The sequence below is a fragment of the Pipistrellus hanaki genome (assembly GCF_964339955.1).
Source record: "Pipistrellus hanaki genome assembly, chromosome: 2".
NCBI classification, from domain to species: domain Eukaryota; kingdom Metazoa; phylum Chordata; class Mammalia; order Chiroptera; family Vespertilionidae; genus Pipistrellus; species Pipistrellus hanaki.
This window is the reverse complement of record NC_140504.1, coordinates 73,716,079-73,737,659: the sequence shown is the minus strand read 5'-3', so window position 1 is coordinate 73,737,659 and position 21,581 is coordinate 73,716,079. Positions and strand designations below refer to the sequence as shown.

The window sequence follows — 21,581 nt, the reverse complement described above, 5'->3', positions numbered from 1 at the left end:
TCTGCGGTGGCTTCCGAGCGTGCTCTCTCGCCCTCAGCCTCCCTTCCCTGCCTCCGGCTCTCCTCCGCACGCTGCCTGGTGACTGTGGCGCCCGCGACCCGCAGAGAGGCGGAGGCGGAGGACGCTCGCCATGGCCGCCTCTAAGCCTGTGGAGGCGGCGGTGGTCGCTGCGGCTGCGCCCGGCTCCGGGAGCGGGGTGGGCGGCGGCGGCGCGGCGGCGGGCCCGGGCGCCGGGGGCCTGCCGCGATGGCAGCTGGCGCTGGCGGTCGGGGCGCCCCTGCTGCTGGGCGCGGGGGCCATGTACCTGTGGAGCCGGCAGCGGCGGCGCCGAGAGGCTGGAGGTCGAGGCGACGCCGGCGGCTTGAAGCGCAACAGTGAGCGGAAGACCCCGGAGGGGAGGGCCAGCCCGGCCCCGGGCAGCGGACACCCCGAGGACCCCGGCGCTCACCTGGAGATGGTGAGGAGCGGCCCCGGCCGTGGCCGTGGCGGGAGCCGGCGGGGGCAGCTTTCCCTGGCGGGTTGTGCGGGCGGGGGCCTTCCCTCCCTGCAGCCGGCAGCACGTGGGCTTAGGGAGAGCCGTGTCTGGCAGCCTTTAGAGGGGATGGAGTAGTCCGAGGGCACAGGCTAGCGACCTTTTCGGACAGCTTCCTTTGGGGGTTCAGAAACGGGTTTTTTCCCCGGTGACACAGCATTTATCTCTAGTAGCGTTGCAAATGTGACGATGGTATTAAGCAGTGAAGGAAACCGAATTCCATTAACGATGGGTACGTTGTAATAGGAATGGCTTTGGCGATTCCCAAGGCCTGGCACTTAGTCGGTAATAACCTTTTCAGAACGAGCCACTCCCCTTTTTAAAAGTGTCTTAGGATGGAGGATGAGTAAATACGGTGACTGTAGGTTGACTGTAAATGGTATTCATTTGACTTCTTTTTTCCATCTGTGAGAGTGAGTTCTTAACCATTTTGGACAGAAGCATCTTAAATTCGTCTTTTTATCTTACCTTGACATTTACATGATCAAGCTTGACACGATGCCTGAAACACATTCTCTGATGTTAGGCAAAACGTTGGCGGATCCCCTGAACTGCTTGGTATGGTTTTGTTGAACTGTTAAATCCTTTTGGTATCAAACAGCTGTGTGGGGAATTGGCCAGGCTGCATTTAACACTAGGGTGGGGTAAGGGTGGAGGGTCTTATCCAAGACTAGGATTATACAGTGGAAGTTCCAGAATAAGTCAGAGGTCAGAGAAACCTTTGGTCAAATAACTCCAGTTTATATACATTTACAAATCATTTCCATATACTGTTCATATTCAAGACATGTTTTACCAAGTCAGCTTTGAAGGAAGTTTTATTTAAGTATATTTTATTGATTTTTTTACAGAGAGGAAGGGAGAAGGATAGAGAGTTAGAAACATCAATGAGAGAGAAACATTGATCAGCACACCTCCTACTGGGGTTGTGCCCACAACCAAGGTACATACATGCCCTTGACCAGAATCAAACTTGGGACCCTTGAGTCCTAAGGCTGACTGACACTCTATCCACTGAACCAAACCGGTTAGGGCTGAAGGAAATTTTGATGTGGTAATGAACTGCCTTAGTTTAGTGCTTGTTATATTTCTGTGATGCTAGGCCGGGAGAGAGCCAAAGGTTTTCCAATAGGAGAGTAAAACATAGAAAAGATGCACAACAGTATGGTGGAACTAAGAGATGTGCACTTTATATTGGGCTTTCCGTCAGTTACCTTGGGAAGGTCTTTTTTTTTTTTTTTTTTTTTTTCCCCCCTCAAGGATATTTTCCATTGATTTTTGGAGAGTAGAAGAGAGAGTGAAACATCAATGTGAAACATATCAATTGGTTGCCTCCTGCAGGAGCCCCAGTCAGGGCCCGGGTGGGAGGAGCCTGCAACCAAGGTACATGCCCTTGATGGGGATCCACCCAGGACCCTTCAGTCCGCAGGCTGGAGCTCTATCCACTGAGGCTAGGGCGGGAAGGTCATTTTCTCTCTCTGGTCTTCCTGTCATCCTGCATAATTAGATAGATCTCTTACATTTCTTCCAGCCCTAAATGGTGATTCCGAGGGCTGCCAATAAGGTAATCCATCCGGGGATTCTTTGAATTAGTCATCACTTGCCTCATGTCATTTTTATGTATGTGGAATTATCTGGCCTTTCCTAGTTCATCTTTATAAATTTTAAATTCAGTTTTTAGTCACAGAAGAATAGTAGATGAATGAAAAATACATAAAAGTTCTCAGTTATATAATAGTCACCAAAAATATAGTTTCTGTATATGAAACCAGGTTTTGACATTTCATTTTATTGCATTTCTTCTTCTTTTTTTCTGTTGCATTTTCAAATACTACCCCACCTCAGCCATTTAGTATTTGATAGAATCTAGTAAACACTTTCATTTTCAGCATTGTCCCAGTCAACACTGTGATGATTTTTAAATTTCATGGTGTTTTGTAGTTTTATAAGAATAATTTTTTTATTCACTTGACTGCCATTAAAAAATGAGACCTTTAGATTATTAACTTCTTTGTGTAACTTGAATGCTTTGAAATAATTTATTATTTTTTAATCCAAAAGAAAACTGGCACATACTATTGTACACGTTGTGGAATTTGTGGGCTTGTACTTACATTCTTGCATCGAGTTACTAGATGATTCTTTAGTAAAGCAACAATAAGAATGTCTATTTTACTTTTAAATTTTTTTCATCTTCACTCCAGGATATGTTTATTGATGTTTTTTAGGGGGAGGGGGAAGCATCAATGTAATAGAGATGTCTATTTCGTTTTTAATAACAAATTTGTATTTTAACTTTATGACAAATAAATACTGGTCTTATAGTCTAGAGTTATTATTAGACTACCTAAATATAACTGGCCCTAATTGTAATTTATTATATGTGGTTGGAGAAATTGCTCTGTGTTTGAATAGCATTTTTAAATTGCCAACTTCAGTAGGTTTTGTAGTTAGGCATTTGTTTCAACTAATGGAAAAACTGGCAGAATCCTGTTGTCAGTGCAGGGGTCACTATCAGTGAATGATAATGGAAAACCAGTGTTTTTTGTCTTTGGACTTAGTTTGCCTTTATGTAAAATGAACCAATAAAATTACTGGGCTTTTCTTTATTGGGTTTCAGATTTCAAGTGCAATGTAGACTAGTTCCAGTTGTTTTTTGGGGGGACAGTGATAGCAAACTTGTAATGAAAAAGCAGACATTTATATTTTGTTTAATTAACAGATTTTAGGATATCACTAAAGAAAAGCACTTAACCACAGTCTACAGCATCTGAGATTGCGGTACAGTCTGGCCTCATCCACAAAGGATACGTTCCAAGTGGATGCCTGAAAATAGTCCTCAATCCTGTATTTACAGATGTTCAATTTAATGATGAATTTACATCAATATATACCCATCATAAGTTGAAAATATTGTAGGTTTAAAAATGCATTTAATGCTATGCTGTAGAATATCACTTTACTTTTGTGATATGTGGCTGACTGGGAACTGTGGCTCACTGCTACTGCCCAGTGTCACAGGAGAGTATCTTACCATATATCACTAGTCCAGGAAAAGATCAAAATTTCAATATGAAGTACAGTTTCTACTGAGTGCATATTTTCACGCCTTTCATGTAAAGTTGAAAAATCATAAGTCAGACCATTGTTAAGTTGGGAACCATCCATACTATATTTCTTCTTTTACATACCTATAATAAAGTTTCATGTATAAATTAGGAAAAATAAGAAATAATAGTAACTAATAAGATAGAACAATTACAGAGTACTGTAATAAACTTAGGTAAATGTATCTCTCTCAAATATCTCATTGTACTAACCTCACCCTTCTTGTTACCATGTGAGATGATAAAATGCCTGCGTGGTGAAATGAAGTGAGGTAAATGACCAGGTCTTCATGACGTAACAGTAGGCTACTATTGACTTGACCATACATCAGAAGGAAGATTATTTGCTTTGGGTGATCCTGACTGATCAAATCATGAGCATGTCGGTGGTTGGATGTCAGGAACGACAATCATGTTGATGACTGGGAAAATTTTCCATGCCGGCAACTGAAAACTTGGAGAGAGAAACCATTGATATGGAGGGACTGCTATACTGAAAGTATTAACTCATATAATGGGCCATTATAAAACCTACCATGATATGCCACAGATTCAATAAAAATAAAAATAAAAACTTGAACAATTATAGATTCTCAACGTCAGGAAGTTGTTTGAAGATCATCTTGTCCATAGGTCTTCTCAGTCTCTGGACCTGAATTATCACAATAGACCACCACACCCACATATACACCAAGTCTGGTATGCTGACTGTATAAATGTTTTGGACATTTCTTTTTCCAAATCTATGATTTAAAAAAAAAAAGTGCATATATTTAAAAGCATTTTGACTTTATAATAGCTTTTTAAAAAAGTTAATAAATCTTTATTGCTCAGATTATTATAATTGTTTCTCCTTTTCCCCTCCCATAGCTCCATTCCAATGGGTTCCCACCTTACCCTCTGCCCTTACCCTCCTCCCCCCTATCGTCCTCATCCATGGGTGTACGATTTTAATCCAGTCTCTTCCTGCACCCCCAACATCTCTTTCCCCCTGATAATTATCAGTCCACTCCCTTTCTTTGCCCCTGATTCTATTATATTCACTAGTTTATTCTGTTTCTCAGATTTTTAATTCACTTGATTTTTAGATTCATTTGTTGATATATACAGTATTTTTCGGACCATAAGACGCACTTTTTCCCCCCCAGAAGTGGGGGGGAAAAGTCCCTGCGTCTTATGGTCCAAATATAGCCTACACATATACTGTAAAAAAAAAGTTTTTTTACTTGCCCGGCTCTGTGTGGTCTGTGTGCTTGCCTGGCTCTAAAATGGTTCTAAATGCTGCTGTTTACTTTACAGGGTTGATTACATGTGTTTATGACTGTGATGTTGGGTTTTAATGCACATAAAATATTTTAGGACACTATTTGTTTCAGAATCTTTTTTTCTTCATTTCCCTTCTCTAAAAACTGGTGCGTCTTATGGTCCGGTGCGTCTTATGGTCCGAAAAATACGGTATGTATTTGTTGATCACTTTCTTTTCTTTCTTTTTTAATATATTTTATTGGTTTTTCACAGAGAGAAAGCGAGAGGGATAGAGAGTTAGAAACATTGATGAGAGAGAATCATCCATCGGCTGCCTCCTGCACACCCCCTACTGGGGATGTGCCCGCAACCAAGGTACATGCCCTTGACTGGAATCGAACCTGGGACCTTTCAGTCCACAGGCCAACGCTCTATCCACTGAGCCAAACCGGTTTCGGCTGTTGATTATACTTTTTTAAAAAAAATATTTTATTGATTTTTTACAGAGAGGAAGAGAGAGGGATAGAAAGTTAGAAACATCGATGAGAGAGAATCATTGATCAGCTGCCTCCACACCCCCTACTGGGGATGTGCCCGCAACCAAGGTACATGCCCTTGACTGGAATCGAACCTGGGACCTTTCAGTCCACAGGCCGAAACTCTATCCACTGAACCAGACCAGTTTTGGCTGTTGATCATAATTTTTATCTTTACTTTTTTCTTCTTCCTCTTCTTAAAGAATACCTTTCAGCATTTCATATACGGTAATACTGCTTCAGTGATGAACTCCTTTAGCTTTTTCTTATCTGTGAAGCTCTTTAGCTGGCCTTCAATTCTGAAAGATAACTTTGCTGGGTAGAGTAATCTTGGTTGTAGGTTCTTGCTATTCATCACTTTGAATATTTCTTGCCACTCCCATCTGGCCTGCATAGTTTCTGTTGAGAAATCAGCTGATAATCTTATGGGTACTCCCTTATGGTTAACTGTTTTTCTCTTGCTGCTTGTAAGATTCTCTTTGTCTTGATGTATCTTGGTGTGGTCCTCTTTGGATTCCTTTTTTTTGGGATTCTGTGCACTTCCTGGATTTGTAAGTCTATTTCTTTCACCAGGTGGGAGAAGTTTTCTGATATTATTTCTTCAAATAGGTTCTCAGTATCTTATACTCTCTCTTCTTCTGGCACCCCCATAATTCTGATGTTGGTACGCTTGAAGTTGTCCCAGGGGCTCCTTACACTACCTTCAACTTTCTGGATTATCTTCTCTTCTTCTCCAGAGGAGTGTCCTTTGCCTCTTTGTATTCCAAATGTTTGACTTGATTTTTCATTCTTCTAGTCTGCTGTTGGGTCTCTGTATAATATTTTTTATTTCAGTCAGTGTATGTTTAATTAATTTCTAGTTGGTCGTTTTTTATATCCTCTAGCGTCTCATTAAATTTATCGGCCTTTTCTAGGAAACTCTTGAAAAACCTTATAACCGGGGTTCTGAACTCTATATCCAGTCTTTTGTTCTCCATTTCTTTTGTTTGGGATTTGTTTTCTTGTCTCGACATTTTCGATGCTTCCCTGAGTTGGTAGGGTGGCTTTGTGTGCTTGGTGTCCTATATGGCCTGGTGGGTCAGCCTCCCCAGTTACCTGAGGTATACACTCTTGGTGCTCCCCTTTGTGGACTGTATGTACAGTGTTGTTGTTGTTAAGTCTTGATTCTATAGTAGCTTTTTATGCACTTGACTTTTAATCTGATATTTAAAAAATACACTCATTATAATGTTCAGTTTTTTTAATGTTACACAGGGGTGGGTTATCCCACATGAAATGGTTAAGAACCACTAATCTAAGCCAGCCCTCTAGAATGGGAAGGGAGAAATATATCTAAACATTTAATAATGGTACCAAAGACTGAGTAACCTACACTTATCAGTCATCTTCTAAATAATTATCTTTCTCAAAATGATCTGTTTCTAGGTATTTTTTAATATGTTTTTATTGATTTTTAGAGAGGAAGGGAGAAGGGTAGAGTAAAACATCAATGAGAGAAACATCTGCCTCCTGCACAACCCCTACTGGGGATTGAGCTCGCAACCCAGACATGTGCCCTGAATGGAAATCAAACCAGTGACCCCTCAGTTCAACCACTGACAACTGAGACATACCAGTGTTTCTTTAAAAAATAGGAATCACCAAATAAATAAATAAATAAATAAGAAGAATCACCAGTGACATGCCTACATAATTCAATTCAGCGGGTACCTCATATCACTATGTGATTACATGACACTGAACTTTTTCCTTCCAAAGTACTTATCACAAATACTAGGGTTGCTTCTTCATATCTTTCATACTGTACTCTTGAATCTGAAGTCTGGGGTGGCTCCATCCCATTTATTCTCAATCTAATACAATGCCCACCACATAGAGGGATTGAGCAAATGAATCAATAAACCCTCATACTTAGACATTTGTAAATATACATGTTCATAAGTTAAATGTTTTTTCAAAATTTCCAGCTTTTAATTTTTATTCTACTACTTGATCCTCGAAATTGGTATAACAGTCTTAAACCTCATTTAAGCATTCTTTTTATAAGTCGCTTGATTTTATATGCACTACATTATAATGTTAAAGCATCTGCATTCTTACAGTAGGTTCTTCCTAGGTAAAGAGAGCCACTGTACTATGATTTCTTTTCTCATTTTTTTTATTAAGGTATTTTATGTGTACATACCTTACCAATTCTCCTCCCCCCCCCCCCCCCCACTGTACTATGATTTAGTAGGTGGGATTGGTTATAAATTTTTTAAATTTCAGGATACATGTGGGAAATGGCTTTATCTTAGGTATTTTATTATTCACATAAAAATAACAGTTGGTCAATAAAGTATTAGAAGATTATTTCTTATTCAGTGTTTCAGAATTGAATGCTACTTTTGTAAAGCTGTAATTTAAATTTAATAAATATACTTTTAGCTCTGGCCAGTGCTGCTCAGTGGTTAAGAGTGCCCACCCTAACTCTGAAGGGTCTCAGGTTCAAATTTTGCTCAAGGGCATATACATGGGTTCTAAGTTCAATCCCCAGCCCCAGTCAGGGAATTTGCAGGAGGCAACCAATCATTGTGTCTTTCACATTGATCTCTCTCTCTCTTCTCTCCCCTATCCCCTTTCCCTTCCCCGCTCTCCTCCCCCGAAAATCAATCGATAAAATATCTCCAGTGAAGATTAACAACAAAAATAAATATACTTTTAGAATTTGATAAAAAAGAGAATAAAATAATTTAAGAGAAGCATTATCAAACAACCTATTTTAACTGGTTACTAATTTTTCTCACGGATTTATGTACCCAATTCTATATAATCTTTCACAGTGACTGTATGTGATTATCAGATAATTTATAAATACTTGCTAAGAGTTTACAGTGACTCCTTATTGCCAGATGGATATCATTGAAAGCTTTCTGTAATGGTGTCATATTGTTAGTGCAGAGCTTGTTTTAGAGGTCCCTTTCTGGTCTTCTGAAGTTCTGTATATGTGAAGAGTCCTTTGAGGGTTATTTTTCCGTCTTGGAATATTTTATTGACTTTTCTCTGTTAGACATATTTGTTCCAGAGCGGATTCTTGTTAAGTAATTTTTCACTGACTGTCAAACTGATTGTTTTCTTCCTTTGTATTTCACTAAATTATATCTTAATATCTGTGGTTCTGATCTTTAAATGTTACTCCCCCCCCCCTCCCCCCAGTAGATTGCCTCTGCGAAAGATGGGGGCAGGTCCTAAGTTTGCTTCTTGTTTGACAAGTTTCAGCACAGTGTTTGTCAGGGAGAGAGAAGATAAACATTTACTGTTTCTCATTGTTACCTTTTAGATTTATTATCTTGAGTTACTTGTTTTTAAGTCTTGTGTTTTACCCAGATAGTTTTGAGTGTATTTGTGTGTGTATGAATTGCTACCTACTCTTTGGACTAAAATTTTTCTGGTTATTAGTTATACTAATACTAATATACTAATCATCTAATGTATATTTTCTGTACACGTGAACTGGAGTTTCTGTGTTTTGATCAGTAATAGTTCTTTTGAGAGGCTGCCAATTTATACTGTTTATTTCCTACTCTTGCCTCTTGTGTTCCTTCAGGATAAAGACTGTCCTGTTGGTGGTTGTACAGTAGAGTCATATCAAATGAATTCAGTTATATTTCCTTGACAAAAAGAAAGAAAAAGATCTAATTGTGCTGATGATTCTCTTTTCAGTTAATGACCTTTTCGCCTTGGAGTCAGCAGTGGTGAGCAAAAGATGATACCTAAATCTGTTTTGTTTCTGTTTAGGAGTGTGAATCTGGGTGTGATTTTAATGAAAAAGATTCATATTAATAAATCATGTGTAACAGTCCATGTACTATAGAAGTCAAGTTTAGCCGAAACCGGTTTGGCTCAGTGGATAGAGTGTCAGCCTGTGGACTGAAGGGTCGTCCCGGGTTCGATTCCGGTCAAGTGCACGTACTCTGGTTGCGGGCACATCCCCAGTGAGGGGGTGTGCAGGAGGCAGCTGATCTATGTTTCTCTCTCTCATCGATACTTCTAGCTCTCTAGCTCTCTCCCTTCCTCTCTGTAAAAAATTGCCTATATTGAAGTTTAGGCAATCTGGAGTCTGATTGCTTGACTTTGAGTCCTCCCTTGGGCAAATTTCTCAATCTCTCCAGGTTTCAGTTTCTTTACACATAAAAAGGAGATAATAGCACTTACCTTGCATCTCCTGTGTGGTGCTTTCCTAAAGAATTAAAAAAAAAAAATACCAGCAAACTTCATACCACAAACTACCACAGACTACTGCATGGTGATTACCAGAAGGAAAGCGGTGGGGGAGGGGATAAAATGGTGATGGAAGGAGACTTGACTTGGGTGGTGACCATGCAATACAATATACAGATAATGTATTATAGAGTTGCACACCTGAACCCTATGTAATTTTTTTAACCATTGCCACCCCAATAAGTTCAATTAAAAGTTATTTTTAAAAAAAAGAATTTTCAAAAGTAATTTTGACAAGTAATGATTTTTAAAAATATATATTTTATTGATTTTTTACAGAGAGGAAGGGAGAGAGATAGCTAGAAACGTCGATGAGAGAGAAACATTGACCAGCTGCCTCCTGCACACCCCCTACTGGGGATGTGCCCGCAACCAACGTACATGCCCCTGACCGGAATCGAACCTGGGACCTTTCAGTCGCAGACCGACGCTCTACCACTGAGCCAAACCGGTTTCGGCCTATTAATGACTTTTGCTTCATGCATTAACTTCAGGATTCCCCATAAAATTTGAGTCCGAATGTTTGTTGAATTCATTAAGCAGAAGTACAGGGTCATTGACTCTACTGGGCAATTTCATATTTTGGATGGATATAGCTGTCTTCTAGTAGTTTAAGTAATATTTATCAGCCAGGGTGAGATTAATATTTTTTGAACCCACCACTGTTACATGTAGGAGGCCAGATTGGCAAGAGTGGAGTAATCTGAGTTTGGAGTTCTTGTGTGTAAGCAATGGTAGTGGGAAGTTATTAGGGGGTTTCAACAATTCAGCTTGTTAAAAGCCTCTTTCAGATCAATTAGAAAGTGATTTGTTGTAAGAGATGCAGGGGAGCCGAAACCGGTTTGGCTCAATGGATAGAGCGTCGGCTTGGGGACTGAAAGGTGTCCCGGGTTCGATTCCGGTCAAGGGCATGTACCTTGGTTGCGGGCATATTCCCAGTAGGGGGTGTGCATCCTCTCTGTACAAAATCAATAAAATATATATATTTTAAAAAAGAGATGCAGGGGAAAGATGCATTTTCACAGAAATTTAGTATCAAATAGTACGAATCATCAATTTTAAGGTTTGGAACTTAAAAAAAAAAAAAAAAACTACTCAAACCAAAAGTAATTTCCAGTAACAAATTGCTTTTTTAGTTTTAAAATCTTTACTAGCTTTAAACTTTTTCCTCCAGTGCATTTGCTTAATTTCTGCCTAGTGTTGGTCTCAAAGCTTAAGGTCTAGTTCCTCACATAGTTGGTGTTAACTGATAAACTAGCATTGCGCTAATAAGTTGCTTTTTGTCCTAAATTCCATCAGTGGAGCAAAATAATGAGCTTTTCTATACCATCTCTATTGTAATATTATTCCTTCTTGTTTGTTTTGCTTTGGAAAAATACTTGGGGATATTTTTTCATTGATTTCTAAGGCGAGTGGAAGGGAGGGGAAAGACAGAGAGACATCTATGTGAGAAAGACATCAACTGGTTGCCTCCTGCAGACACCCCAACCCGACTGAAAATTGAGCCTGCCAACTAAGGTGCATGCCCTTGATTGGATTTGAACCTGGACTGAGCCAAAAGGCCTAGGGCATGTTATTCTTTCTTTGCCATTTATTAACAGTTTGGCAGAAAGTAATGGGGTGAGGAGTGGGGTGAGCAGAAGGTGCTAGGGGTGTTAACCAAGATCAAGAGCTATGCAAAAGTAAACAATTTGCAGTATGGTGTTTGCCTTTGTAATTTGATCCTTTTATACTCAGTCATTCAAAGCATTTTTTATTTTTTTTTATTTTCTATAGTACAACTAGAGGCCCATTGCACAAAATTAGTGCACTTCGGGGGGGGGGGAGGGGCAAAGGGTCTCCCTCAGCTGACCTGCGCTCTCTCACAGTCCAGGAGCCCTTGGGTGATGTTTGACTGCCACAGATGTTTGACTCACCACCGCTGCCCTGCTTGCCAGCCATGAGCCCGGCTTCTGGATGAGCAGTGCTTCCCCCTGTGGGAGCACACTGATCACCAGGGGACAGCCCTGCATGTCATAGCGACTGGTCGTTCCATCTTTCAGTCAATTTACATATTAGCCTTTTATTAGATAGGATAGGGAAAGGAAATTAGTAGGTTCTTATTTTGGCCTTAAGAGTTAAAAATTTATAATAATTTAAAAAAGGAAGCTCTGATAAAATTTGACTAAATGAAGGGAAATAGCTAATTGAAAGATTCAGTTGCTTGATTTTAGGTTGATTTGAACCTTGCTTAATAAAATAAGTATCCATATTTCTATGCAAAGCCTTGTGTGCCTATCTTAGCTGTATTCTATTAATCTTCAGCCCTGGCTAGGACTGCCTCTCCTTGTGTTCAGTGTGTTATTATTTTTTTTTTCTAGTGTGATATCATTTAGACTTTTAACTTCTAGTAGACTGGAAAGAGTGTATTACTTGTTTATGCCCAGAGAATGTTCTCTTTATTCTGTAAATCTTCAGCAAAAATGCTAAATAAATCTTCAATGTGTTTGTAGTCAAGCATACTTAAATGCATTCAATATACCACATTTTTTACCCTTTTTTGCTTAGTTCTTTCACCACCACCACCCAGACTCCCATCCCTCAGCTGTCAGCCTGCTTTCTATGAGTCTTTTTTAGCTCATTTTGCTTGTTAGTTCATTTTGTTCATTAGATTCCACATGTGAGTGAAATCATATACCTGTCTTTCTCTTTCTAGCTTGTTTCACTTTAGCATAATGTTCTCCAGGTCCATCCATGCTCTTGCAAAGGGTAAGATTTCCCTTTTTTAAAGCTGAGTATAGTATTCCATACCACATTATCTATACTAATAAAAGGGTAATATGCTAATTACACCAGACATCCTTCCAGACAAAGCCACAGATGCTGCGAGGGCCGGTGGCATGGGCTGGTCCAGGGCTGCAGGCTGGTCTAGCTCCATGTGGCCCCTTTCACAGAGGCCATGGGGGAGGAGCTGCTGCTGGGGGCAGGGAGGTTAGGAGGAGAACACCGCATGGCCCCTTCCCCAGAGGCAGCCACAGAGTCAGCGGCAGGGGCCAGGTCCTGGCACCATGCCTCTGTAGAAGCTGGACAGGGTGAGACCTGCTATGCCTCAACCACTCACAGCCCTCCCTCAGCCAGCCTAGTCCCTACCAGTGGGCGGGGGGCGGAGCCAGCACTAAGAAGCAAGGGCCAGCAGCTGTGATGGTGGCGGGCAGTGGCACCAGCGGCAGCAGCAGCAGTAGCGGCGGCAGCAGCAGCTGGGTGATGGGGGCGGTGCTCTATCCACTGAGCAAAACTTTTTTATTGCATTCTGGCAAACCTTCTTGACTCCTTAGTCTAATATACAATGAACTCTAATTACAATGAGTTCATTGTAATCTTCTTTTTAATTTTCAAGATGTCTAATTGGTACTTTTTAAAATCAACCCTTTTTAAAATACTGATATATTCATTTTCTACTGATGTTAACTTTTTTTTTTTTCCCTTGTTTTCTTTCATAAATACTAGTTTTCTCTTTGAGTTTGGTACCTCTCTCTTTTTGGCACCTCTCTTTTGTGGTATTAATTTTCCTTTATGTTAGCAGTTCTTTGAAGACAAGCAAGGTATGCTTGTCAGTTGTCTGTAGACGTAGGAGATCTCCACTCCTGGATGGCACAACCCTAGTAGAGTCAGACTTCTGCTTTTCTCAGTGAAATGGAAGGGATGTTGAGTTTGCTTCAAATGTAGTTTTCAAGAAATCACCTTAATAGTACCCTTCCTCCCCCGCCCTCCAGAATCATAGCTACCTAAGAGGCCTAGTTGTCTTTTATAGATGTTTTATGCCTAGGGTTTTTCTGTCAAAGTTTATAGAAGATGATTAAAGCTATTGACAAGTGGAAGATTTTATATTCATCTAATTTATTTGTGCTTTATTTGGTTTCTTTCATCCTCACACATCCTAGTTTTAAAATATGCATGTTACTTGTTGACATTGGCTAGCTTAAACTTTTTATATTCTGATCTTAGTTTCCTACAAATTCTTTGCACACTGGACTTAAAAAAATAGCCATAGCTGTGGTTAGACTAAAAGAGAAGGTAAAAAAAAGGTAAATGGAAGGGAGAAGCAGCAAGAAAAATGAAACAAGAGTAAGGGAAAAAGAACAAATAGAAAAAAGGATTGTTATCTCTCTTTGTGATTGAGATGTCCTGGGGCTTTCACTGTCCTGTAAGTTATTTGAGGGAGCAGCCACTTGTATTTTTGATTTGTCAGTTGGGAGATATATGGATTTTTCTCATAATCACATATTTGTTCAAGTTGGATGATGTTGACAACAAAGTTTTGGATAGAGATATGCCAACTAAGTTCTTGGACTTCGTAGCAAGACTCTGGACAACTAGATTTGTCTACAGAGATGTTTCCCATGTGTTGATCGACATGTTCACAACTGTCCTCAGTGGGTATTAACTACCAACTCTTTCATATTGTGCACATAAACTGTGTAAATTGGGTATTCCAGGAATCAGATTCTGAGGCAAAAATAGTGCAAAAAGTGTATTGATGAGCAAATAGTACATTTGGGATAATTATAATAAAAATGACAGTGTTTCTAGTGTCTGTTCTATACTTCTGACAGTCTAATAGAAAAATAGTAACATGCATGAATAAGTGGTTTTTCAAAATAAGAAATGCAAATGACCAATGAATATGAAAAATATTCAAATTCAATAATAGTGAGGAAAATGCAAATTAAAATAATACTGGAATATTAGTTTATACCCAAATTTTTCAACCTTACTACTATTGACATTTTGAATATGATAATTCTTTGTTGTGGGGACTGTGCTGGCGAAATAGAATTTTTGGACTGGAACTGGTTTCTTTGTCCACTGGAATCGAAGAATGAGTCCACGGACAGTAAGTGGTATAGTAAAGGTGGAGATTTATTGAAGATCAAGTACAGACTCCAATGTGATGGACTCCCATGTGGGGAGGGTAAAAGGGTCCCACTGAGTTCCCTTTCCCTGTGGCTTATAAAGGCTGCAGATCCTGGTGCCTTGATACCCTCTGATTGGTCACTATTCCCCTAGACTGGCTACTATAGTAACTCCTGGGCTCAAAGATCTAACCTGACATGGGACATGGAACATGTGAGGTGTCTCCCCCCCCCCCCCCTTCCGACACACACATAAGCACACTTCCCTATTGTTTTCCTATTGGCTTTGGGCTTTCTCCTTCTAGATGAAGGCCTTCTCTGTTTTGTAAATATAGACCATTTGCTGTTTTCAGCTCCCTCATTCTATGGAAATATACCTTCTGCTCTGCAGCCCTGTGCTTCCTTCATGGTCCCCTTAATTTCCAAATTTTCTAAAATTTCCTAAACCTGCCCTATTTTACCCCTAAAAGTCCTATTTCACTGGCATTGTAGAATGTTAGAAGCATCTCTAAAGTCTGTCCATTAGATACAGTAGCTCCCCTGCCCTCAGTTGTTAGTCAAAATGTTTTCAGATATTGGCAAATGTGCTCTAAAAGGTAAAATAAAGGATAGCAACCATACCTGTTGCTGGTAGGAATGGCAGGAAAGTGGTACATTAAAGCACTTAAGCATTTTGGGGAGAAAGTCTGAGTGGTTTTGAAATTAAAAATATGTAAACCTGTTGATTTAGCAATCTTATTACTGACATTAGAGGCCCGGTGCATGCATGATCAGGGCCTGGGAGGCCTCCAGGGTGTGTCAGGCCTGTCTCGTTCAGTCCCCATTGGCCAAACCCCAGCAGCAAGCTAAGCTGCCAGTAGGAGTGTCTGCCCCCTGGTGGTCAGTGCACATCATAGCAACTGGTTGACTGCCCCCTGGTGGTCAGTGCATGTCATAGTGAGCAGTTGAGCAGCCTTAGCATATCATTAGCACATTACGCTTTATTTGGTTGACCAGCCAGCTGGACTCTTAGCACATTAAGCTTTTAGTACACAGGACTAGGGGCCCCGATGCACAAAATTCATGCACTGGTAGGGGGTTCCCTCTGCCCAGCCTGCCCCCTCTCACAGGCTCCCCTCTGCCCAGCCTGCCCCCTCTCACAGACTGGGAGCCCTCAGGGGATGTCCTACTGATGGCTTAGGCCTCCTCCACCCCTCCTCATTCCCTCCACCCCCCCATCCCTGTGGGGAGTGGACCTAAGCCACAGTCTGTCCTCTCTCTGCGGGAGGTGATCAGGCTGATCAGGGGAAGGCACCAGCCCCATCACCTCACTACTGCTAGCCACTGCAGCCACCAAGGTATTTTCATCAACACAGATTCCAGTCCCTTCACCATGAAAAAATGACAACTTTCTTTAGGCATTTTTAAGATGTGTCTTTCATAAGATATGACTTTTTCTTTCTTTTTTCCTTTTTTTTTTTTATCCTCACTTGAGGATGTTTCCAATGATTTTTAGAGAATGTGGAAGAGAGAAGGAAAGACAGAGAAATATCAATGTGAAAGGGACACTTCGATTGGTTGCCTCCTGCATGAGCCCTGACCTGGGCCCTGGCTAGGGAGGAGCCTGTAATCTAGGTACATTCCCTTGATCAGAATCAAACCCAGACCCTGTGGTTGGCAGGGCAAAGCTCTATCCACTGAGCCAAACCGGCTAGGGCAGGATATGACACTTCTTAGCTCCTCAAGCAGCAGACGTTCATTTTTTCCTCCAAGAGCGTACAAGAGCTTAGTGAATGAGCAGTCAGAAAAGTGTTTACGCTCAAACTGGTTTGGCTCAGTGTATAGAGCATCGGTCTGCAGACTAAAGGGTGCCAGGTTTGATTCCTGTTAAGGGCATGTACCTTGGTTGGGGGCACATCATCAGTGGGGAATGTGTAGGAGGCAGCTGATTAATGTTTCTCTCTCATCGATGTTTCCTACTGCCTATCCCTCTCCTGTAAAAAATAAATAAATAAAAAAAATATATTTTAAAAAAATGAACAGGTGTTTTCCCTGTGGACCCCCTGTGTTGTGTCCACTGGGCTAGGGGCATGTGCCCAGGCTGGCAGCCAGCCCCTCATTGTGGACACCAGCCTGGGGGGCGTGCGGACCTGGGCCACCACTAGGCACTGATACACGCGTGCCATATCGCTATGTTTCTGCCCCATCCCTAGCCGCCTGGTGCCTATGCGTAGGCCTACAGGCTAGGAATGGCCTGGGTCCCAGGAAGAGCCTGCATATGCTAATTAGCTGTCATCTTTGTTGGGTTCATTTGCATACTCTGATTGGTTTGTGGGCATGGTGGAGGCACGGTCAATTTGCATGTTTCTCTTTTATTAGTGTAGATTATCCCAGGAAGATAATTATATGAAGTGACTTGCACCATTCAGGTAAAGGACCATTCTGAACACCTTCCTGTTTTTTTTCTGTCAGCGTATCATTTAGGTACTGTGATCTGAATCTATTCCTGACTATTGATAAGTATTTAATAATTGTTTCCTCTCATTTTAGAACTCTCTTGATAGAGCCCAAGCAGCCAAGAACAAAGGCAACAAATACTTTAAAGCAGGGAAATATGAACAAGCTATTCATTGCTATACAGAGGCCATCAGTCTGTGCCCTACGGAGAAGAATGTTGACCTTTCCACATTTTATCAAAACAGAGCTGCTGCCTTTGAACAGTTGGTAGGTATCCTAGGTTGTTTTTTCTGTTATTTTTGTTTCTCTTTATTTTTATTATGTGCCAGATAATGCCACTTAAATAAATCTAATAACTTTTTTGAAGTCTTAAAGGATTTTTGTTTTGTTTTTATATCCTTTAATTATGTAAGTTTTTTAAGAACAAATTTTAGTTTTGCTTGTTAAAAATGTAATCCAAAGTTATATATATCCCATTTTATAAAATTAGACAATACAAAAAGCTAAAGTTTCTGGTGACACTATTCTCCTCAACAGTGTGAGGCTTTTTCTTAAACTTTTTGTCTCAGTATATGTAGTAACAAAAGTGAGGGTTGTGGGCAGGGGAGGCCCTGGCTGGGAAGGTCAATTGGTTAGAACACCATCCTGATACACCAAGGTTGTGGGTTCAATCCCTGGTCAGGGTACATATAAGAGTCAGTCAATGAATGCATAAATAAGTGGAATAGCAAATCAATGTTTCTCTCAAATCAGTAAATTAAAAAGTAAAAATAAAAAAGAACAAAGATGAGTTCCTATTACATATATTGTTTGCAACATATTTTTTCAGTTGCCACTATATCTTGTACAGCTTTTCATAACATATAGATCTGTTTCATTTTTTTTTTTTAAAGGCTATATGTAGTAGCTGTTGTATGATTTTATAGTGGAAAACATCTCGCTATTAAACATTTGGATAAATTTTTATGCATACTTTTGGGAAATAAAATTCTAGAAATTAATATATAAAAAGATAGCATCAATATTTATTTTCAACAATAACGTGAGCATGCTTGATTTCCAGTATTCTTACTGACTGATGATCACTCTTTTAATTTAATATGATTTTATTGATTTCGGAGAGGCAGAGAGAGAAACATCTATGAGGAGAGAGATCATCAAGTGGCTGCCTCCTACATGTCCCCTATTGGAGGAGATCAAGCCAGAAAACCAGGCATGTACACTGACTGGAAATCAAACTGTGACCTTTTGGTTCATATATCAATACTCAATCACTGAGCCACACTGGCTAGGCTGGTTATCAGTTTTAATAATATTTGCCACTTCTATAGAAGAAAAATACTGTCTCATTACTTTAATCTGTAGTTTGTGAAATGATGCTGAAGTTGATGATCCTTTTCTATGCTTATTGAGCATTTGTATTCTCTGCGTTTATTTGTTCAACCAAATTTAATTGACTGTATGGAAGGTTACTATGGCAGGAGCTGGTTCTATATAAAAGCAAACAATTATGCATAGACTTTATAGCTAAACAATGAACTACTAAATGACATTTTGCTAAATGCTTTGAAAAACGCATGGTTCTATAATCGAGGAATGATTGGAGATGGTATTGGTGCATATAAAAGTAGGGAAAGAGAGTATTACAAATAGTGGAAATGCTATGTGTAATTTGAGGCAGGAAAGAGTCTGGTGTGATTAATGAAGTATAAAGGATCCTGGAATATAGAGAGATGAAATTGGGAGAAATAGCAGAGGCCAGATCAAGCAAAGCCTTGTAGTGGTGAGGAGTTTGGATTTGATGCTGAGTATAGGGAAATATTTAAGGGTTTTAAGTAGAGCAGGAATATCATCTGTTGCTTTTGCCATTCTGTGAAGACTGTATTGGAGGGAGGCAAGAGTGGAGGCAGGGAGACCAACTATGAGCCATGAAGGAAAGCTGAAACCCAACAGCATTGGATGTGAAGGGTGAAAAGCAGGAATTTTAATAACAGTGGGTTGGGGAAAGCATGAGACAGCTAAGTACACAGTTGACTTGAGAAGTATCTATTTTAGGAGAGTGGTTTGAGCTAAAGCAATATACTTGGGAATCATCTAATTTTAGGTGTTATATAATTCCAGGACAATAGAAGTGATCACCTAGGAAGAGAGATGAGGCCTTGAATATTTCAGCATGCAGAAATCAGATAGAGAGCAAGAATTTAGTGAAGGAAATTATGAAGGAACAGCCAGTGAGGTAGGTGAAATCACATAGAGAGGCAACTCTTTGGAGTTTGGCAGTAAAGAGGAGCTGAAGAATGGTGTAAAAGCTGCAGGATTTATAGAATCAATGGAGGATTTTTAAAAGATGCTCATAGGAATGATTCAGTAGAGGGGTCAGATTGATGGAGAGAGAGAATGGCTAACAAAGTGGAGTCCCTAAAGTGGAGAGAGTACAGATCCATAAGTGGAGGGTTGGCCTTTGATAAAGAACGGTGCTTCCTCATTTCTAACAGGCAGGAAGAAGAAGATGATATGGGCACATAGATGCAGGTAGGTTTGTAGATTTGGTGGTAGAAAGTTGGCCTAAGTATGTCCTTTGCCTAGTATTTTTACTAATCAGTTTGCTTACCTTTTTAAAAAATTATTATTGTTTAAAGTATTACATGTCTCCCTTTTCCTTGTTGATACCCCCATCCACTCCCACCCGGTGGCCAAACCCCTACCACCTCAGTGTCTGTGTCCATTGGTTATGCTAATATGCATGCATACAAGTCCTTTGGTTGCTCTCTAACACCCCCACCCCTACCCCTTGTCTCTGGATCTATTTTTGTTCATCATTATATCCCACAAATGAGTGAGATCATGTGATATTTATCATGTGGAATTAAATGAATATTATGATTCGGATTTAATACACTATACATGGCTTATTTCGCATAGCATAATGCTTTCCAGTTCCATCCATGCTGTTGCAAATGGTGAAAGTTCCTTTTTTACAGCAGCTTAGTATTCCATTGTGTAGATGTATTACAATTTTTAATCCATTAATCTACTGAGGGCCACTTAGGCTGTTTCCAAATCTTAGCTATTGTAAATTGAGCTGCTATGAACATAGGGGTCATATATCCTTTCTGATTAATGTTTTTGGTTTCTTGGGATATATTCCTTGAAGTAGGATTCCTGGGTCAAATGGGAGTTCCATTTTTAGTTTTGCAGTCTGCATTCCCACCAACAGTGCAAGAGAGTTCCTTTTTCTCTGCATCCTCTCCAGCACTTGTCATTTGTTGATTTGTTGATGATAGCCATTCTGACAGGTGTGAGATGGTACCTCATTGTCATTTTGATTTGCATCTCTCAAAGGATTAGTGACTTTGAGCATGTTTTCATACGTCTCTCTCGGCCTTCTGTGTGTCCTTGCTTATCATTATTACAGATATTTATATGAACTATATTCTTCATGTGTATTGAAAATACTTTTTTCTATTGTCAGACTCTTAACATTCAGCCTGTTAAGTTTGGAAAACTGATTTCTGTCAAACAGTGCTTTGGTGTGACTTTTAAAAAATACTTTCAATTACAGCAAAAATGGAAAGAGGTGGCACAAGATTGTACAAAGGCTGTTGAACTTAATCCCAAATATGTGAAAGCTCTCTTTAGACGTGCAAAAGCCCACGAGAAGCTAGACAATAAGAAAGAATGTTTAGAAGGTGAGGATATTTTTGTGTTTCCATATGAAAATTAATGGTTTTGTATTCATTGGTAAAATTTATATGAAACTCTGCCTGTCAGTATAAAAATCAATTGTATTTAGAAGTTCAACTCTTTCCAAATTGAGACCTTGTTTTCTGGTTTAAATTGTACTAGCTGATACTTGAGGACAGTCTCTGTTCAATTATGGAATTAAATAAATATTATGATTCGGATTTAATACACTATACATTTTAAACTTGACAGCCAGTGAGCATCAGTGTAATTCCATGAGTAAAAAATCAGGAAAGAGGTTTTAGTGATAGTTTTTCTAAGATTCTACATGTTTTCAGTTAATATCCTACATCTAAAATAATTTTAAAATGACTCATTAAAAACATTTTTTTATCCTCTGTATTTTTCAAACATTATTTTATACCCAGTTAGAAATGACATAGCATGAAGTGAAAGTGCCATTCTTAGTAAATACTGTAAATACTCTGGTATCAAAATTTCAATTATAGACCACTTTTTTGTTTGTTTGTATAATACATTTCTGCTGTTTTATTTTTTTAATATGTTTTTATTGATTTCAGAGAGGAAGGAAGAGGGAGAGAGAGATAGCATCCATGATGAGAGAGAATCATGGCTCAGCTGCCTCCTGCAAGTTCCCCACTGGGGTTCAAGCCCACAACCGGAGCATGTGCACTTTGACCTGAATTGAACCTGGGACCTTTTAGTTCGCAGGCCGATGCTCTATCCACTGAGCCAAACCAGCCAGGGCTAGACCACTGGGTTTTAAAGTACATTCTTCTGGGTGATGTGGAGCTAAATCAAAGTGTAATTTCTACCATCTAAAATTGTTTTCCATTGCACATTTAAATCTTACACAATTAAAACCATA

At 39.8% G+C, this 21,581-nt stretch overlaps 1 protein-coding gene across 1 annotated transcript in view; it reads left to right on the top strand.

The window, feature by feature from the left end:
- The window catches only part of TOMM70 (translocase of outer mitochondrial membrane 70), a 51,224-nt gene continuing 29,643 nt past the window's right edge, over positions 1 to 21,581 (top strand). Inside the window, exons 1-3 of the mRNA XM_084875464.1 lie at positions 1 to 457; positions 17,102 to 17,275; positions 20,571 to 20,697. Coding sequence (XP_084731590.1) covers positions 131 to 457; positions 17,102 to 17,275; positions 20,571 to 20,697 — 628 coding nt within the window. The 5' untranslated portion in view covers positions 1 to 130. The remainder of the gene's footprint in view (positions 458 to 17,101; positions 17,276 to 20,570; positions 20,698 to 21,581) is intronic.